At 42.0% G+C, this 18615-nt stretch overlaps 1 protein-coding gene across 1 annotated transcript in view; it reads left to right on the plus strand.

Annotated features, from left to right (window-relative positions):
• The first annotated feature begins 1833 nt into the window (after positions 1 to 1833).
• The window catches only part of LOC117513440 (transmembrane protease serine 9-like), a 61550-nt gene continuing 44768 nt past the window's right edge, over positions 1834 to 18615 (plus strand). The window contains exon 1 of the mRNA XM_034173622.1: positions 1834 to 2116. Within this exon, the coding sequence (XP_034029513.1) occupies positions 1834 to 2116 (283 nt within the window). The remainder of the gene's footprint in view (positions 2117 to 18615) is intronic.

Below are 18615 nucleotides of genomic sequence, written 5' to 3' on the forward strand. Positions count from 1 at the left end.
TTACCTTGAAATTTTTTTCCAAGGAACAAATTTGTGGAATTGGAAACTAGTGTTGGCGGAGGTTTGCTGTCTATGAGTGCGGTGCTCTAGTTTGTGATATTACTCTTCTTTGTAGCATTTAAATTGTACACATAGTATATCTGACAGCAAACTTGCATTTACCTTATATTTTAAAAATCTGTTTCATCTTGTGGACACAATATTCTTCCAAAAAGCACCATATGGGATCAGTGATGAGGAAAAACTCCATTTTAAAAGGAAGAAATCTCAAGTAGAACCAGACTGTATGGAGGGGACATCAGTAGTGATTGAGTGGCTTGCAGAGAGCAATAGATTCTAATGAGGCGTTTTGTATGATATGATATGATATAAAAAGTTGACTGCTGCATTTTGGGCATAGTCCTACTAATTAGTGAACAACACATGTTTCAGAATGTTAAGTGTGTTTTGGTTAGGTTTAGGGTTAGAAAACTATGATAATGAGTAAAAGGAGACTTCCCACTTTTTATTTTCACCCAGATAACTTGCCATCTTAGCGTAGTGTCAGTGACATTGTCATTGTCAGTCAATGGATAATATCTGGGGCACGTATGAATTTCGCACTAAAAATGCATACAAATTTTTTTCATACATTTCATTATAACTTTTTCATGACAATACACTGTGGCAGAGAGAGAGAGAGCAAGAGAGAGCAAAGAAGAGTTAGTGGATGAGGACTTGAAAGACAAATTAATATTAAAGAGCAAATTAAAACTAGATTAAAAGGGCATATAATTAGAACTTCATTCCTTGCTTCTCTTTCCTCATTGAGGTGAGGAAGTTCATTCATAAATTTATTAATAAATTCATTAAGCTGACCAGGTCAGTCCAGTTTGCAACTTTGATGTGTCTGTCATCTGCTGGATGTTTAGTGAATACTGCATTCTTCACGAACTAGGAGCAGAGTGTCAGTGAAAGAGACCAATTCCTCACAGAAATGTACTAAATCATAAAAGTAAACCATTATTTTGTGATAGTTTAAAAGCTAACGACTTCTAAAACTTAAATAACATTGTCACACCTACACACAACCCAACATCAAGAATTTGGTATATATATAGGCACTAAAAAAAGTGCTTGAGAGAGATGGCCAAGCAAGATACCTCGTGAATGGGTTCCATGTGAAAGAGAGCATTTCTGTACAATTTCCTACTGATTCTGAAAGTCAGAAAAGGATTTTCTAAGAATGTATCCAAAGCAGAGAACGTCTTCCTCCTATGTTTCTCTTAACATATGTGTGGGTTTGAAATTATATTTAGCTTGACATGATTTAATTTTGATGATCTCATTTTCAAAGCCTCGGCCTAGTGGTTCTCACAGTCACTGCTGACTATAATAATAATAATAATAATAATAATAATAATAATACACAACAGTCATATTTGCTGAGAATGAAAATCAGTATATCAAGTATGCACACTCCACACTTTCCAGACTGATGTTTTTTTTGTTGTTTCTCTGTTTTTGTAGGACTGACTGTGGTTCATCTGAGGATTTAGTATAAACTTATTCCGTTTGGTTCCATTCACTGTGCCTCCAATCCGGTTTATATTATCCGGACCAGTACTCATCTTGATCCCAAGGAAACGTCTGAAATTGTAACACTTTGACATGACCAGAGACATAAGTATGCAGCCCCAAGCTGCCAACTGCAGCACATCTACTGCACAGCAGTCATTTAGCATGTCTACATATTCATCGTCTGACCACTGGTTATCAATGTCCTTCCAAGATCCGAACAGTCATGAAATCTTGAGCATATCATCTATTGTCCCTTCCACAGTGCTCACACTCATGCCACATGCCACACCAGCATCTAATGAAGGTTTACAACCAGAGCTTCCACACTTTCCAGACATTGTGCCAGACCCTCAGGTTTCAGAATCTTTACCCAAAGATCCTCCTGAGCCAATAGCCCCATCTTCATCATGTCCTCAAAGTGATAACAACCAAGATGTTGAGCAGAGACCACATGGAGACCAACTAGAGGATGGATCAGTCGATCTAATACTACCAAAAGACCCTCCAGGTATGGTTAAGGTTCAACTTCCAGGTATGGTTAAGGTTCAACTTCCAGGTATGGCTAAGGATCATCTTTGTGGTTCGCTTTGGTGTTTTGTTGAAACCCAATTAAATTGTGCCCAACCTGAGTGATGCATACTCAGACTGCACCAGATGGCATGGGGTGAAAATCAGTTGCAGAGTGTGTTCTGGTTATGTTCAAAATGCACTCTATACACTCTGTGACTCCTGCCACTCTAAAATTTGAGTGGGGACTGCTTTGAACATGTCTAAAACAATCGCCACTCAACTTCACTTGTCGCACAGTCTCCTTTAACATACCACACACACTGGAAAGCATCAGGTTATTCAGAAACACCAAATCCATGATAAAATGTAAGAAAACGGAGAAAAAAGGTTTGTTTTTTTTGTGACTCAAACTTTGAGCTTTAAATTTTTCAAACCAAAATGAACACCACAAACCAAACCAAATAGAACATCAAACTTACAAGAGAAGCATTAACCCCAAACCGTGAATCTGATGCAAATCGTGAATTATCAGCAAAATATGAATACTGAAAAAATATCTTATGAAACGTAAACACACATGTCGCAAAACGTTAATTTCTTCATGATTTTTCTTACATTTTGCATTATCCACAGTTCGTGTATCTTACCAGAGGTGGGACAAAGTCACTGTGAAGTCATTCTCAAGTCGTCAATCTGCAAGTCTCAAATCAGTTTGCAAACAATTCACGGTCATTATGACTTGAGACTTGACTTGGGACGTGCTGATTCATGACTTGAGAGTGACTTGATGATGATTTTGTCCCACCTCTGTGTCTTACATTTAGCATTCCTCCAGGAACACTTAGGGGAAAATCCACACTTTGTGATCAATCACAGTGCACCGTCGTCGTTTACAAATTGGCCGATTTGCTCCCCCCCCCCCCCCCCCCCCCAGACTTCCAGCTTTCCTTCCCACCGCTGTGCCGACCCTTCAGGAATGCAGAGGGGCTCACCTCTGTTCGTGCACATGTCCATCTGGGGGCCCCGTGCCCCTCCCCGGAGGAATTTCATTCATCCAGGAACATCTTAGGGTAAAATCTACACTTTCTGCATGATCAAAGTGTGCTATCATCAGCTAACCTTAGTCTGCTTCTCGCTCCTCTCCAGACTTCCAGGTTTTACTCCCACAGCCCCACCAACCCATCAGGGATGCAGAGGGGCTAATGATCATGACAATGATAATAATGACATACCGACTACACTGAGGTTATGTAGCCCTACACCACGTTTATGCAGCCCTACGTGGCAATATGCTGAGTGATGCAATGGGGTCCACGACATGAGTACAAAAAAATTAAACATTCTGTCAGCATAGAGCATGTCCAGCGTCCACTCCTCATGGACGGATTGCACGATCGCTGGTTGCAGCGCCGTGGTGCTTTCACCTTCTTATGTTCTCTCACGATTGTGGCACATTAAATAAAGTCCATTAACTGCTGCAAATAATGTATTCTGACCTTTTCCAATGTATCAAATCCATCTGCGTGTCCAGGTAGTCTGTAAACAGCATCGTGGAGTCAAGCTTCTCCCCCCTGCGGGCAACTTGCGCAGCCATTCCTGCGTACTAGATAGGCAGCACAATGCAACTCTACGCAGGCCTGGCGCGAAAGGGGCTTTATCCTAACATCACTAGGAGAAGGAGCTGCAGCCTCTCTCTGGCCATCTTTGATCAAAAGACCATGACATTAGCTTAGGTTTCGACATCTCTTCAGGTGGCTGAAAGTTCGATTCTTGAATGACAGTAACAACTGCAACAAGAAATCAGAAGATGGCGGAGCAACTCCAGCAGCCTTCCTCCTCTCTCTTTTTCTCAGAGGTTTCATTTCTCACTTTTCTCTCCCCTTCGAGGGACCCACTGCAAGACCACCTCCATCTGCCACGATCTGCGGCCAGCACTTCCCAGTTACCAGCAGCCAGGCCGATTGTGTTCATATCTCTCTTGCATATGTCCCTGAAGCAGAGCTTCGGACGTCCTACGGGCCTTGAACCATGTTCTAATTCCCCGTAAAGGAGGTCCTTTGGGATACGACCATCCTCCATTTGACAAACGTGGCTGAAGGGAGGATGGTCGTATCCCAAAGGATCCCCTTTAAAGGGAATTACAACCCCAATTCCAATGAAGTTGGGATGTTATGTGAAATGTAAATAAAAACAGACTACAATGATTTGCAAATCCTCTTCAACCTATATTCATTTGAATACACTACAAATACAAGATATTTAATGTTCAAACTGATAAACTTTTTTGTTTTTGTGCAAATATTTTCTCATTTTGAAATGGATGCCTGCAACACATTTCAAAAAAGTTGGGACGGGGCAACAAAAGACTGGGAAAGTTGATGATTGCTCAAAGAACACCTAATTGTAAATAGGTGAGTGTCATGATTGGGTATAAAAGGAGCATCCCCAAAAGGCTCAGCCATTCACAAGCAAAGATGGGGCGAGGATCACCACTTTGTGAACAACTGCTAGAAAAAAATAGTCCAACAGTTTAAGAGCAATGTTTCTCAATGTTGAATTGCAAGGAATTTAGGGATTCTATCATCTACAGCCCATAATATAATCAGAAGATTAAGAGAATCTGGAGAACTTTCTACATGTAAGCAGCAAGGCCGAAAACCAACATCAAATACCCATGACCCTTGATCCCTCAGGCAGCACTGCATTAAAAACCGACATCATTGTGTAAAGGATCTTACCGCGTGGGCTCAGGAACACTTCAGAAAACCATTGTCAGTTAACACGGTTCATCGCTACATCGACAAGTGCAAGTTAAAACTCTACCATGCAAAGCGAAAGCCATACATCAACAACATCCAGAAACACTGCCACCTTCTCTGGGCCCAAGCTCATTTGAAATGTTCAGACGCAAAGTGGAAAAGTGTGCTGTGGTCTGATGAGTCCACATTTCAAATTGTTTTTGGAACTCATGGACGTTGTGTCCTCCGGACAAAAGAAGAAAAAGACCATCCAGATTGTTACCAGCGCAAAGTTCAAAAGCCAGCATCTGTGATGATATGAGGGTGTGTTCGTGCCCATGGCATGGGCAACTTACACATCTGTGATGGCACCATCAGTGCTGAAAGGTCCATCCAGGTTTTGGACCAACATATGCTGCCATCCAAGCAACATCTTTTTCGGGGACGTCCCTGCTTATTTCAGCAAGACAATGCCAAGCCACATTCTGCACGTGTTACAGCAGTGTGGCTTTGTAGTAAAAGAGTGCGGGTACTAGAATGGCCTGCCTGCAGTCCAGACCTGTAGCCCACTGAAAGTGTGTGGCGCATTATGAAGTGCAAAATACAACAATAAAGATTGACTGATGACAACACGGACTGTTGAACGACTGAAGTTGTACATCAAGCAAGAATGGGAAAGAATTCCAACTACAAAGCTTCAACAACTAGTGTCCTCAGTTCCCAAACGCTTACTGAGTGTTATTAGAAGGAAAGGTGATGTAACACAGTGGTAAACATACCACTGTCCCAGCTTTTTTGAAATGTGTTGCAGGTATCCATTTCAAAATGAGCAAATATTTACACAAAAACAACAAAGTTTATCAGTTTTAACATTAAATATCTTGTCTTTGTGGTGTATTCAATTGAATATAGGTTGAAGAGGATTTGCAAATCATTGTATTATGTTTTTATTTACATTTTACACAATGTCCCAACTTCATGGGAATAGGGGTTGCAGAACATCACTAGGAGAAACCAGGTGAAGCGTGGGTGTCCTCTTGGTCTTCTCCAGTCACTAGGGTCCTCAACACACAGACACCTATGTGCTGTATCATGTCAAAGGTGATACTCCCTCACAATGAAAGAGATACTTCTCATCTCAGTCCAGCTAAGTAACCACTCATTTGACATAAAGTCATTCCAGTGGTATCAAGGATCCTCCAATGAGACCTAGTACCAAAGACATCCAGTCGTTGCTGCATCCTCAGGAGTCAAATTATCAGTATATTGTATATCAGCACATATGCTGGAGCAGGAGGCCGCCATTTGGACACTTGTCACGTACCCACATATTGAGCCATGACTGTGCACACGGACAATCAGCCAGGTAGAGCTCTGGCAGCTAATATGAGGGACCCGGCCTTTAAACAAGACTGGAGCTTATTTAAGGTAGGTGTTAATTTTTTCAGACAAAGTTTTGACCCGGCAATTAAATAAGGCAGGTCCCTATTTAACATCAGGCATTTAATCACGGAAACATGGTGGCTAACATTTTTCAAGGGTGGCAATAAATTATGCAAAGTTTGTGTAATGAGTTGGAATGGCATATGAGTTCTGTGAGTTTTTAGAACATTAGACCTTTTTATAGGACCTTTTTAGTTTTTAGAGGAAGAGCTCAACCTTATAATTTCCTGTTAATTACATAATTTTTTAATGGTAATTTACTGTCTTAATGAATTTATAAATTGTTTAGGTTCTTGTTATCATATACACATTATTATTATTATTATTATTATTATTATTATTAGCTTATTTTATTATTACTTATATTTTGTCATTTGATTTTTAAATGGACCACAATAGAAATAAGTGTTTTCACTTTCTTGTGTCATCTATGTATTTTTAATGTATTTCCAATTATATTTTGTACTTACTAAATAAAATCACACACACATGCATACAAAAGCACAGACATCCCTTCACTTTTAATATATAGATGATTTACCGCCCCCTGCTGTCATGACGTGTGAGTCAAGAATTAAGAATGTAATTATCAACGTCCATTGTCCAGTCTTATTAGTTAATATCTGTAGTTTTTCCAAAAATATCATTCTCATCAAGGTTTTGTTTTGGCAGCTTTGATCCTTGACCCAAAATACATAAGCATACCAAACAGCAAATGTCAGCTCTCCCCAGTTTGTCCGTGATCGAAGTTATACAAACGCACATGCGCATATACATCGTGCACAGATGCCACTTGGCTTTTCATATATACGTAGATGATTTACCGCCTCCTACTGGAATGGTGTGCGAGTCCAGAATTTAATTATAAACCTCCACTGATCACTGTTGTTAGCTAATATCTTCTCCAAAAATATTAGTCCTATCAACTTTCTGTTTTCACAGCATTCATCCTTGATTCAAAATACATAAGCATACCAAATGGCAAAAGTCAGCTCTCCCCACTTTTTCTGTGATCAAAGCCATACACGCGCACAAACGCATACTTGAACACAGATGCCACTTGGCTTAAATGTAAAAAACAAAACAGATAATAGTAAAAAATGAGCAAATCCTGAACACTGCACATTGTAAACCTTTTAACATTTATGATCTGTCAGTAAAGTGGCTCTGTAGACCAAGTTCTCGGCAGCATCCTACAAAAACACTTTTTACAAATATGAAGGCATATAAATGCAGCCAGTTCATGGTCTATCATTTTAGGCAAAGTATTGTTTCTGGCGAGTGTTTAAATATACACCACGCTGAGAAATAAGGCCTCTGTATATAAAAGCTAGTTCAAGATCGTTTTGCCTGTCAACAACTGAAAGAGAGAGAGAAAAAAAAACACATGGTAATTTCCTTGTCATTGAACACAAAGTGTGCAGAAAGGCTGTTGTATGAGGTCAATCACTTGGTGGCTCCAGTCAACATCACCAAACACCTGTCCAGGGGCCTCATGGTTCCACAAACTCTTCCCAAGTGTTTCTCCTCAATGACCGAGGAACCAAAGACATGTATGTCACTGTCAATATAAGTGAACTACTCTACATGTTCAACTCTTTCACCACATACAGATACACGTCTGATGGCTGAGTCCAGGAAGGACTTTGGAAGTTAGTAACAAAACCTTAAAATGAGACCTTGCAGGGACAGGAAGCCAGTGAAGGGAGGCTAGGATAGGAGTAATATGGTCAAATGTTTCTGTGTAGGCTCTCAGTTGTCCAGGTGGTTTCCATAGTAGAGAAGCTTGAATCTTCGACTGGACTGGGTTGCTTGATGCGAGGACGTTTCGCTTCAAATTGCAGAAGCTTCCTCAGCTAAAATTCTTGCTCTGGTGGTCTGACTTCTGTCTTGACTCTTGTAGAGAAGAATAATCAAGAAGTAACAAAAGCTGGAGTTTTTAAACCTATCCAGACACCTCCTACCGAGAGGCAGACTGCTATAGGCCAGTGACAAAACAATAGCTCTAATTAGCACCTATTGTGCTCTAGTTAGCACCCTCCTAATGACAGGGCAGCTGTCCCTCCTAATGATGGGACGGACCCTCTCTTGATGGCTCCCTTGACGACTCTGCTGATGACGTGAATAACTCATTACTATGAACAAAAGACTGAAACTGCTTTGACCTGAGCACTCCATTGTAAACAGGGGATAAAGTGTGTCTCAGACCCCCTCCCCAGTTAAGGCTGGGTTTCAAACGTTTCACAAAGAATGCCTCCTTGACCCCTCTCTCAAACCATTTCTTCTCTCTGACTAATATTTTAACTTCCTTGTCCTCAAACGTGTGGTTAGTGTCTTTAAGGTGGAGATGAACTGCAGACTGAGGTCCACTGGCACCCTCTCTGCAGTGCTGGTATAGCCTTTTGTGTAAAGGTTGCTTAGTCTCACCTATGTAGTGTTCGTTACAGTTTTCCTGACATCTGATAGAATACACTACATTGCTCTGTTTGTAACTAGGAATCCTGTCCTTAGGGTGAACTAATTTCTGTCTCAAGGTGTTAACCGGTTTAAAGTAAACTGGGATTTTGTGCTGTCTGAAGATCCTCTGTAGTTTTTCCCCTACTCCTGCTAAATAAGGGAGAGACACTCCTCTTCTTCTTGTCTCCGTCTCCTGTCTATCTGGTCTCTTTGTTCTCTGGGACTTCTGCACTTTGTCCAGGGACCATAGTGGGTACCCACATACTGTGAGGGCTTTCCAGACAAGTTGTTGTTCTTTAGCCCTTCCCTCTGCAGTTGTGGGCACCTGTAGGGCTCTGTGTTGAAGCGTCCTGATCACCCCGAGCTTGTGTTCAAGGGGGTGGTTTCAGCCAAAGAGCAGATATTGGTCAGTGTGAGTTAGTTTTCTGTAAACCCCTGTCTGGAGCTGCCTGTTCTCTCCAATCGTAACATCACAGTCCAAGAAGGCTAAATGGTTGTTTCTGGCATCCTCACGTGTGAACTTGATTTTGGTGTCCACCGAGTTGATGTGTTCTGTAAAGTCCTCAACTTCCTGTTGCTTGATTTTAACCCATGTGTCATCAACATATCTGAACCAGTGACTGGGAGAGATGCCCGTGAAAGACGTCAAGGGTGTCTTCTCCACTCGCTCCATGTACAGATTGGCCACAATGGGGGATACCGGCGACCCCATCGAACAACCATGAATCTGTATGTAGTAATTCCCCCTAAACAGGAAATATGTGGTGTTAAGACAGATCTCCAAGAGTTGGCTGATGTGGTCTGGTGTAAGTTTGGTCCTTTCAAGTAGAGACACATCCTCCAGCAGTCTCTGCCTCACAGCTGAGACGGCCTCAGCAGTGGGGATGCAGGTGAACAACGAAGTCACATCAAATGACACGATTGTTTCATCTGCCTCCAGCTGCAGGTCCTTGATCTTGTTCACAAAATCTTGTGCGTTCTCCACATGGTGGTCTGAGTTACCCACTAGAGGAGCCAAAATCCACTTGAGGTGCTTGGCCAAATTGTATGTGATGGAATCTGTGCTACATACAATAGGCCTGAGTGGCACGTCCTGTTTGTGGATTTTGGGCAGTCCATAGATGCATGGAGTGGCGTCCCCAGGGTATAGTGACTTCTTGATTATTCTTCTCTACAAGAGTCAAGACAGAAGTCAGACCACCAGAGCAAGAATTTTAGCTGAGGAAGCTTCTGCGATTTGAAGCGAAACGTCCTCGCATCAAGCAACCCAGTCCAGTCGAAGATTCAAGCTTCTCTACTAATATGGTCAAATGTTCACCTTCTAGTCAAGGTTCTAGCAGCAGCATTTTTAACTAATTGGAGACCTCTAATCCTGCACTACAGTAAATGAGAGGAGAGGACGTTGCAGTAATCCAATCTATAAGAGACAAAGGCATGGATCAGAGTCTACATCAGTCATAGACGGGATAGGACGAATCCTCACAATATTATGGTGGTGGAAGACAGCAGTCTTAGTGAGATCTCTAATGTGTATTTCACAGGATACACAAGAACAGTTGTATGTACTTTCCAGGCCCAAGCTACAGGCTATACATAAGTACATTGAATGAGGGATTGCCGTAGTGATTATACTTCCCTCCTGATCAGGGTGAGCTGGGGTTTTCTTTATAATAAAGAAAGAGAAATCATTGTGTCCCTGTATTGACTAAAGCTCTGAACAATGTAAGTATTGAAAACAGGTATCTCCTGCCTCTCTTCAGCATTTGAACTTCTGCAGGATGCAACTGTTTTTACAAAGTTGCACTTGAGCAATGCCTATCATATGGTGAGATTAAGGTATGGCAACAAATGGAAAATGGATTTTAATAAAACCCCAACTAGCCATGACTACTTGATCATTGCATTTGGGCTTTCCAACCTCCCAAATGTTTTCAAAGTCTTGTGAGTGACTTTCTTCATGACATGTTGAATGTTTTTATGTTTGTATAGCTCTTTGTCTTTTACTTTGTCTAGTACTCATGCATCTTTTGGGCGATCAATTATTTGTGAAGGTAGAAACATGTGAAGAGGTGTTGTGGTGTCACCAGACAGTGTTGAGGTGGATATTGCTAAAGTCAGTGTGGTCATGGATTCCAGAGAACTGTAAGTAACTTCAAGACTTCACTGGAATCCCATTTTTTTAAACACTAGTTCATTTGGAATTACAGTTCTGTTGTTGCCCCATTAACCCAACTCACATCCATTCATGCCAAGTTTCAGAGGTTTAAAGCTGCTAACAAAGCATTTCAGATGATTAAACAATGGTTCTCCTTGGCCTTGATTCTGACCATGCCACATCTGTCTCAGCAGTTTATCATTGAGGTTGATGTATCCAATGTGTGAGTGAGGGCCATTCTTATTTCGGTATTCCATCAAGGACAACAATGTCTACCCATGTGCCTTCTCTAAGAAGTTGTCCTTGGCAGAAAACAACTATAATGTGGGGGATTGAAAGCTACTGGCAGTTAAGTAGGTTTTGGAGGAGGGTTGACACTGGTTCTAGAGGGCTTGTCCATTTTTTGTTGTGTGGACTGATCACAAGAACTTTAATATTTATGAGCTGCATAATAGACTCTCGGCAGGCCACGATGGCACTATTTTTCCACAAGATTTAACTTCACCTTGTCATACCATCCTGGTTCACATGAGAACAAGCCAGACACACTGTTATGACAACTTTTTCAGTTTGTGACTTCCCTTCATATGTCTCCAACATTCTTTATCTTTGCACAACAGTTTCCTACACCAAAGATTCTGGTGGTCCACTACGGAAAAGAACATTCAAGAGTTTTTGGCTACATGTCCAACCTGTGCATGCCTGTCAAGCTTCCTTTAACCACTTTTGCTTCCTGTTCACTCCTGGTCCCACTTGTTGATGGATTTCGTCACTACTTTGCCTTCTTCAGGGGGTAATGTAGTGATACGAACAACTGCTGACAGGTTCCCAAAGATGGTGCATTTCATGTCCATGTCAGGACTACCCACTGCCAAAGAGATTGCAGAGGTAGTGGTCTCACATGTGTCCCAACTGAATGGACTCCGTCAGGACATTGTAGCCTATCACAGCCTCAATCCCCCCCCCCCCAGTTTTGGAGAGAGATCTGCAAGTGGATTGTCAGCAGTATGAGTCTGTCTTCTGGGTACCATTCCTCTATCCAGTGGGCAGACTGGGTGATATAATCAGGAGCTGATATGGTGTCCCATTATCTTGTGGCCAAGCAGCCCTTAATGTGGGCTGACAGTTTGGTCTGGGTTGAGTATGCCCGTACTCCTTGCACATCTCCTCTGCTAGATTGTCCAAATTCAAATGTACTTTCTATCAAATTGTAGCTGAACTTTCAGGTCTTCTTTTTAAGAAAATCCTCCTCTACACCACTTCATCAGGAAGCTGGATTTTATATTTTTAATTAATTTATATCAAGTTGTAGAGATCTGCTTTCAGTCTGAGATAATTTTAGGGGGAAAATGTATTTGAAATGGAATAAACAAATTAAAATGTGTGAAATACCAAGTGTTACAATACTTTTGAGGGCAATTGAGAAACACTGAGGAGCAACATCTTACATCTCATATATAAGATAAGATAAGATAAGATAAGATAAGAAAAGCCTTTATTCATCCCTCAATGGGGAAATTTCAGTGTTACATCACAGCACAGAACAGTAGGAATAGAAGGGCATGCAATAAAACAACAAGCATCTCTTAAAAACAAGAACTAAAAAAAGCACTGAGTGCTGGGTAAAACAGTTCAGTGCTGCACTGCCGGGATGATATATACTGTCGGGGTGTGAGAGTGATCAGGTAAAATGACTTCAGCGTGAAAATGTACGATAAGTTACTCTGATATTTACAATATGGGCAGGTTAAAATATAAGTAATATATATATGTAATATGTAATATGTAGTGTAATATACGAGGTCTGTCAATAAAGCAACGGTCCTTTTTATTTTTTTCAAAAACTATATGGATTTCATTCATATGTTTTTACGTCAGACATGCTTGAACCCTCGTGCGCATGCGTGAGTTTTTCCACGCCTGTCGGTGACGTCATTCGCCTGTGAGCACTCCTTGTGGGAGGAGTCGTCCAGCCCCTCGTCGGAATTCCTTTGTCTGAGAAGTTGCTGAGAGACTGGCGCGTTGTTTGATCAAAATTTTTTCTAAACCTGTGAGACACATCGAAGTGGACACGGTTCGAAAAATTAAACTGGTTTTCAGTGAAAATTTTAACGGCTGATGAGAGATTTTGAGGTGATTCTGTCGCTTTAAGGACTTCCCACGGTGCGAGATGTCGCTCAGCGCTCTCAGCCGCCGTCGTCAGCCTGTTCAAGCTGAAAACCTCCACATTTCAGGCTCTATTGATCCAGGACGTCGTGAGAGAACAGAGAAGTTTCAGAAGAAGTCGGTTTCAGCATTTTATCCGGATATTCCACTGTTAAAGGAGATTTTTTTAATGAAAGACGTGCGGACGGGTCCGCGCGTCGGGACGCAGCCGACACGGTGCGGCGGCACAGGAAAAACACCTCCGTGTTGATAACCATTTGTAAAATCCAGGCGGTTTTTGATGGCTTTCAGTGGAGTGAGTATATGAGAAATTGTTTAACAGCAGGACATGTTCCAACTTGTCCTTAAGGCTTTCAACAGAGGTGTTTTTCCTGTGGCGGAGCGTCGCGAGCGAGCCGACGCGCGGACCCGTCCGCACGTCTTTCATTAAAAAAATCTCCTTTAACAGTGGAATATCCGGATAAAATGCTGAAACCGACTTCTTCTGAAACTTCTCTGTTATCTCACGACGTCCTGGATCAATAGAGCCTGAAATGTGGAGGTTTTCAGCTTGAACAGGCTGACGACGGCGGCTGAGAGCGCTGAGCGACGTCTCGCACCGTGGGAAGTCCTTAAAGCGACAGAATCACCTCAAAATCTCTCATCAGCCGTTAAAATTTTCACTGAAAACCAGCTTAATTTTTCAAACCGTGTCCACTTCGATGTGTCTCACAGGTTTAGAAAAAATTTTGATCAAACGACGCGCCAGTCTCTCAGCAACTTCTCAGACAAAGGAATTCCGACGAGGGGCTGGATGACTCCTCCCACAAGGAGTGCTCACAGGCGAATGACGTCACCGACAGGCGTGGAAAAACTCACGCATGCGCACGAGGGTTCAAGCATGTCTGACGTAAAAACATATGAATGAAATCCATATAGTTTTTGAAAAAAATAAAAAGGACCGTTACTTTATTGACAGCCCTCGTATGTAAAGTGACTTGAGTGCACCATAAATTAATTTATTGCACTAATAAATACAGCAGGTAGTGACATGATTATTGTCCTGGTTGCTATGGTTACCACAGTACTAGCATTGATCATTGTACAGTCTGACAGCAGCCGGGAGAAATGATCTGTGGAATCTCTCCCTCACACAGCGAGGGTGGATGAGTCTGTCACTGAAACTGCTCTCCAGAGCAGACAGAACGTCCAGCAGGGGGTGACACTCGTGGTCCAGGATAGATTTAAGATTAGCCAGGACCCTCCTGTCCCCCACCTCCTGCACAGAGTCCAGAGGACAGCCCAGGACAGAGCAGGATTATATATTGTAGTGCAGCAGATAAGAGAATATTTAGAGTGGAATACTGCAAATGGTGATACAAGCATCAAATTCAGCACAAATAATCCATAGACATGAACTCTTTAAAAAAAACTGATTGGCCACTTGAATTTTCAATAGGCAGCCAGGTAGAAGTCAATTGAAACATTACACAGGGATCAAAATTAAAAGATGCTCCAATCATATAGAAAACTACACCACATTATTTACCTGATCATAAAGATTCCAAAAAGGTATAGTTTGGACAATCTGTGACTGAATGTTGTGGAGTTATGAGGTAAAAGCAGCAAGAATGGTGACAAAGGTCAGTTTCAGTTTTCTACAGGGGCCAAAAGTTGCTCCATTAATTTTGCTCCAGCTGTATTTGTGCTGAATTTGATGTTTGTATCACCATTTGAAGGATTGTTTCAGTTATCTGCTGCACGAATAAGACAGCACAGCATGAACCAGCTGCTGTCTGTTAGCTTAAACGTATATATATGGCAATTCGAATTAAAGGAGAAATGTTGCTTTTAACAACCTGGACCGCATTTCTGGTATAAAATACAGTCGTTTACTTGTTTGGTGTGATTAGACGTCCATAGTTCAAACGACATGTTCAGTTCAAATCTGAAGCAAAATTTTTCTTCTTTTACTAAGGTGAATTTGACCTTTTTGTGGTATACAGCACAACTTACTGGACAGGTGAAACTTAGCAGTTAATGTGACTCACTGATTTGAAAATGCAACCAGACGTGTGGTGCCGTGACATGTCAATCATCTGTGTCCAATCAGATTTCAGTGGAGTCCAGTGAAACCCCGGCCTCTGCTCTAGCTCCACCCATGCCATGAAGTGTTCAACATTTGACGTTTCCTGTTTCACTGTGACTGATAAATTTGGCACTTCCTGTTTGAGTGTGAGATTGCCACTGAATTCCCCTGAGATTCCATGGGATCTCATCTGTCAATCCAGGAAGTGTTTGACATTTGAACATATCCTGTTTTACTGTGGATGTGAAATTTGGCACTTCCTGTTTAGGACGCCCTGTACCATGAGTGAGCTTTGTGCTGCTGTGTGACGCTTCGCTTGTATAATGGCAATGTGAAAAAAGTTTTAGATTTTTTTCAAATTTATTAAAAACAAAAAAATAAAAATAAAAAACTAAGAAATCACATGTCCATAAGTATTCACAGTCTTTGCCATGAAGCTCAAAATTGAGCTCAGGTGCATCCTGTTTCCACTGATCATGTTTGAGATGTTTCTACAGCTTAAGTGGAGTACACCTGGGGTAAATTCAGTTCACTGGACATGAATATATGGTCCCACAGTTGACAGTGTATGTCAGAGCACAAACCAAGCATGAAGTCCAAGGAATTGTCTTTAGACCTCCGAGACAGTAATGTCTCCAGGCACAAATCTGGGGAAGGATACAGAAATATTTCTGGTGTTTTGAAGGACCCAATGAGCACAGTGGCCTCCATCATCTGTAAATGGAAGAAGTTCAGATCCACCAGGACTCTTCCTAGAGCTGGCCGCCCATCTAAAGTGAGTGATCAGGGGAGAAGGACCTTAGTCAGGGAGGTGACCGTGAACCTGATAGTCACTCTGTCAGAGTGCCAACATTCCTCTGTGGAGAGAGGAGAACCTTCCAGAAGGAAAACCATCTCTGCAGTAATCCACCAATCAGGTCTGTATGGTAGAGTGGACAGACGGAAGCCACTCCTTAGTAAAAGGCACACGGCAGCCCACCTGGAGTTTGACAAAAGGCACCTGAAGGACTCTCAGACAAATGAGAAACAAAATTCCCTGGTCTGATGAGACAAAGGCGTCATGTTTGGAGGAAACCAGGCACCATCGTTACAGTGAAGCATGGTGGTGGCAGCATCATGCTGTTGGTATGTTTTTCAGTGGCAGGAACTGGGAGATTATTCAGGATTGAGGGAAAGATGAATGCAGCAATGTACATAGACAATCTGGATGAAAACCTGCTCCAGAGCACTCTTGACCTAAAACTGGGTTGACTGTTCATCTTTCAGCAAGACAATAACCCTAAGCACACAGCCAAGATATCAAAGGAGTGGCTTCAGGACAACTCTGTGAATGTCCTTGAATGGTCCAGCCAGATTCTAGACCTGAATCTGGTTAAACATCTCTGGAGAGATCTGAAAATGGCTGTGCACCGATGCTGCCCATCCAACCTGATGGAGCTTGAGAGGTGATGCAAAGAGGAATGGACAAAACTGCCCAAAGATAGGTGCACCAAGCTTGTGGCATCATATTCAAGAAGACTTGAGGCTGAAATTGCTGCCAAACATGCATCAACAAAATACTGAGCAAAGGGTGTGAATACTTGAATACTTTATGTGTGTGAATACACATCAGCGTTATATTGAAACAGAGACATCTTTCAATTAGTATGGTCAGCTTGGGACTCCAACGAGGGTGGTCGCATCTCCTCCACTCTTTCTTATCTCTGCTCTCTGCTTTAACCTTCAAGTCCCTACTTCACCAGACTGTGAATTCCTTAAATTATATTGAATACTGGTTCTATTGGACTACTATTGATTAACCATGGAATTGATCAGCTGGTCTCTGAACGCTATTGACACCATCTTTTCTACAAGAAGGTCAGGACCGGTGGATCCTACCTGCCCAGATGGAACGCATCCTGCGGGCTATGTTCTTGACTCCTGCGGGTCTTGGCGTATTGCATGCTTGGTGCCTTTCTCCGTTGAGGACATTGAGGATTTATTCATATTTGGTCTTATGGTACCAGGGCTGGTACTTTCTGGCTTATGTGCTGCCCTGATCCATCGGAAAATTGGCAAGACCATGGTCCCTCACTTGTCCGTCATGATTAACGAGGTGGGCAAGGCATTGCATTCTTAGACTGCAATGACTCTTGAACTCAGACGCAAATTAGATGACATCTTGGAGCAGATGCATGCCTTGCAGATGAAGTTGAAGATTTCGGAGGCCGGGGAATATTCTTAATTCATAATTGGGAATATTCTTAATTCATAATTGGGATTTGGTTGTTCAAGTGGAACTGTAAAAAGTGTTTTTCACTGCTCAAACCACAACATAGCAGGCTTATCAAGCCTGAAGGACAAATTGCCCGACTGTTTTCCTCCAGAGGTATGTCTTCAGGCCTTGGTGATTTGTCTCCTTTCTTATCTCAACCCACAAAGACAATAAACTGTTTTTCATAGGACTGAAGCATGCTCCACTCCCTCTCCCCACCCCCCCATCCCCATCACACACCCCACACTTCGACTTCTGCTCACGTCACCCCTCTTCCCTTCTGCAGGGGCGGTGTGGTTTTAGCTGCTGCTGGTCCCCCCACCCCCAAGCTGACGGTGGCGTAACTCAGGGTTGCTGCGTGACCTTCACCTACTTGCCTCAATTCGGATAAGGGACGTCTTCAAATTTAGTGCACATAAACCATGTCAAATGTGTATGTGCTGTCTTAATTCTGATGTGTGCCATTATTACGGTAAACAAGTAATAATTGTGGACTAATTGCTGTCTGAGGTAACTGGAGTGTAAACATAATTTCTCCACTGTGAGATCAATAAAGTATATCTCATCTCATCTCATCAATCAACAAGCCAACAATGAATAAATAAATAAATAAAATCACTGCAGTCAGAAGTAGACACAAGGTCTTGTTTTTTCCACTACTTCTCAAGTCACTGCTTTTCAGCACAGCAAAACCAGTTCATAACAATAAATATTTAATCATGCACTCAAATTTCACATCTTCTTCATATCCCACAGGTTTACAATTAAAATTCATCCTCACTGTGCTACAGCCTGACATCATTCAGCAGCACCTATACAATATTACAGCTACAAGGAACTAATTTCACAGTGTTGTTAACTTAAGGCCTTCTGACCAGTTTAACGCCTTATGACATTAAGACCACCACTCCATACTCACTTCCTGTAAGCAGCCATTTATTTATTCATTTATTTATTTATCAGATGCAACCAAATTATCCATAGACATTTTGTTGAACTTTCCCAGTTGTTGTGACGTGTGGAGTAACTTCCCGGTTAACCTGTACTACGAAAGGTGGATAGGTTTTGATCAAGGTATGCTGCCATGGCAATTTATGCTGTGTGCCAAACCTGCTCCGAGCAGGTTATGTTCTCAGTTAGCTTGAGGTTTTCGCTTAACCACTCCCTTTATAAGTACCGTCCCTCCACCTTCAATCACTCTGAAGACAATGCCGGCCTTCCTGGATGATCCGTTTGATATTGGGGCACAAATTGTGAGGGGCTC

The sequence above is a fragment of the Thalassophryne amazonica genome, chromosome 7, assembly GCF_902500255.1.
Source record: "Thalassophryne amazonica chromosome 7, fThaAma1.1, whole genome shotgun sequence".
Taxonomy (NCBI): Eukaryota; Metazoa; Chordata; class Actinopteri; order Batrachoidiformes; family Batrachoididae; genus Thalassophryne; species Thalassophryne amazonica.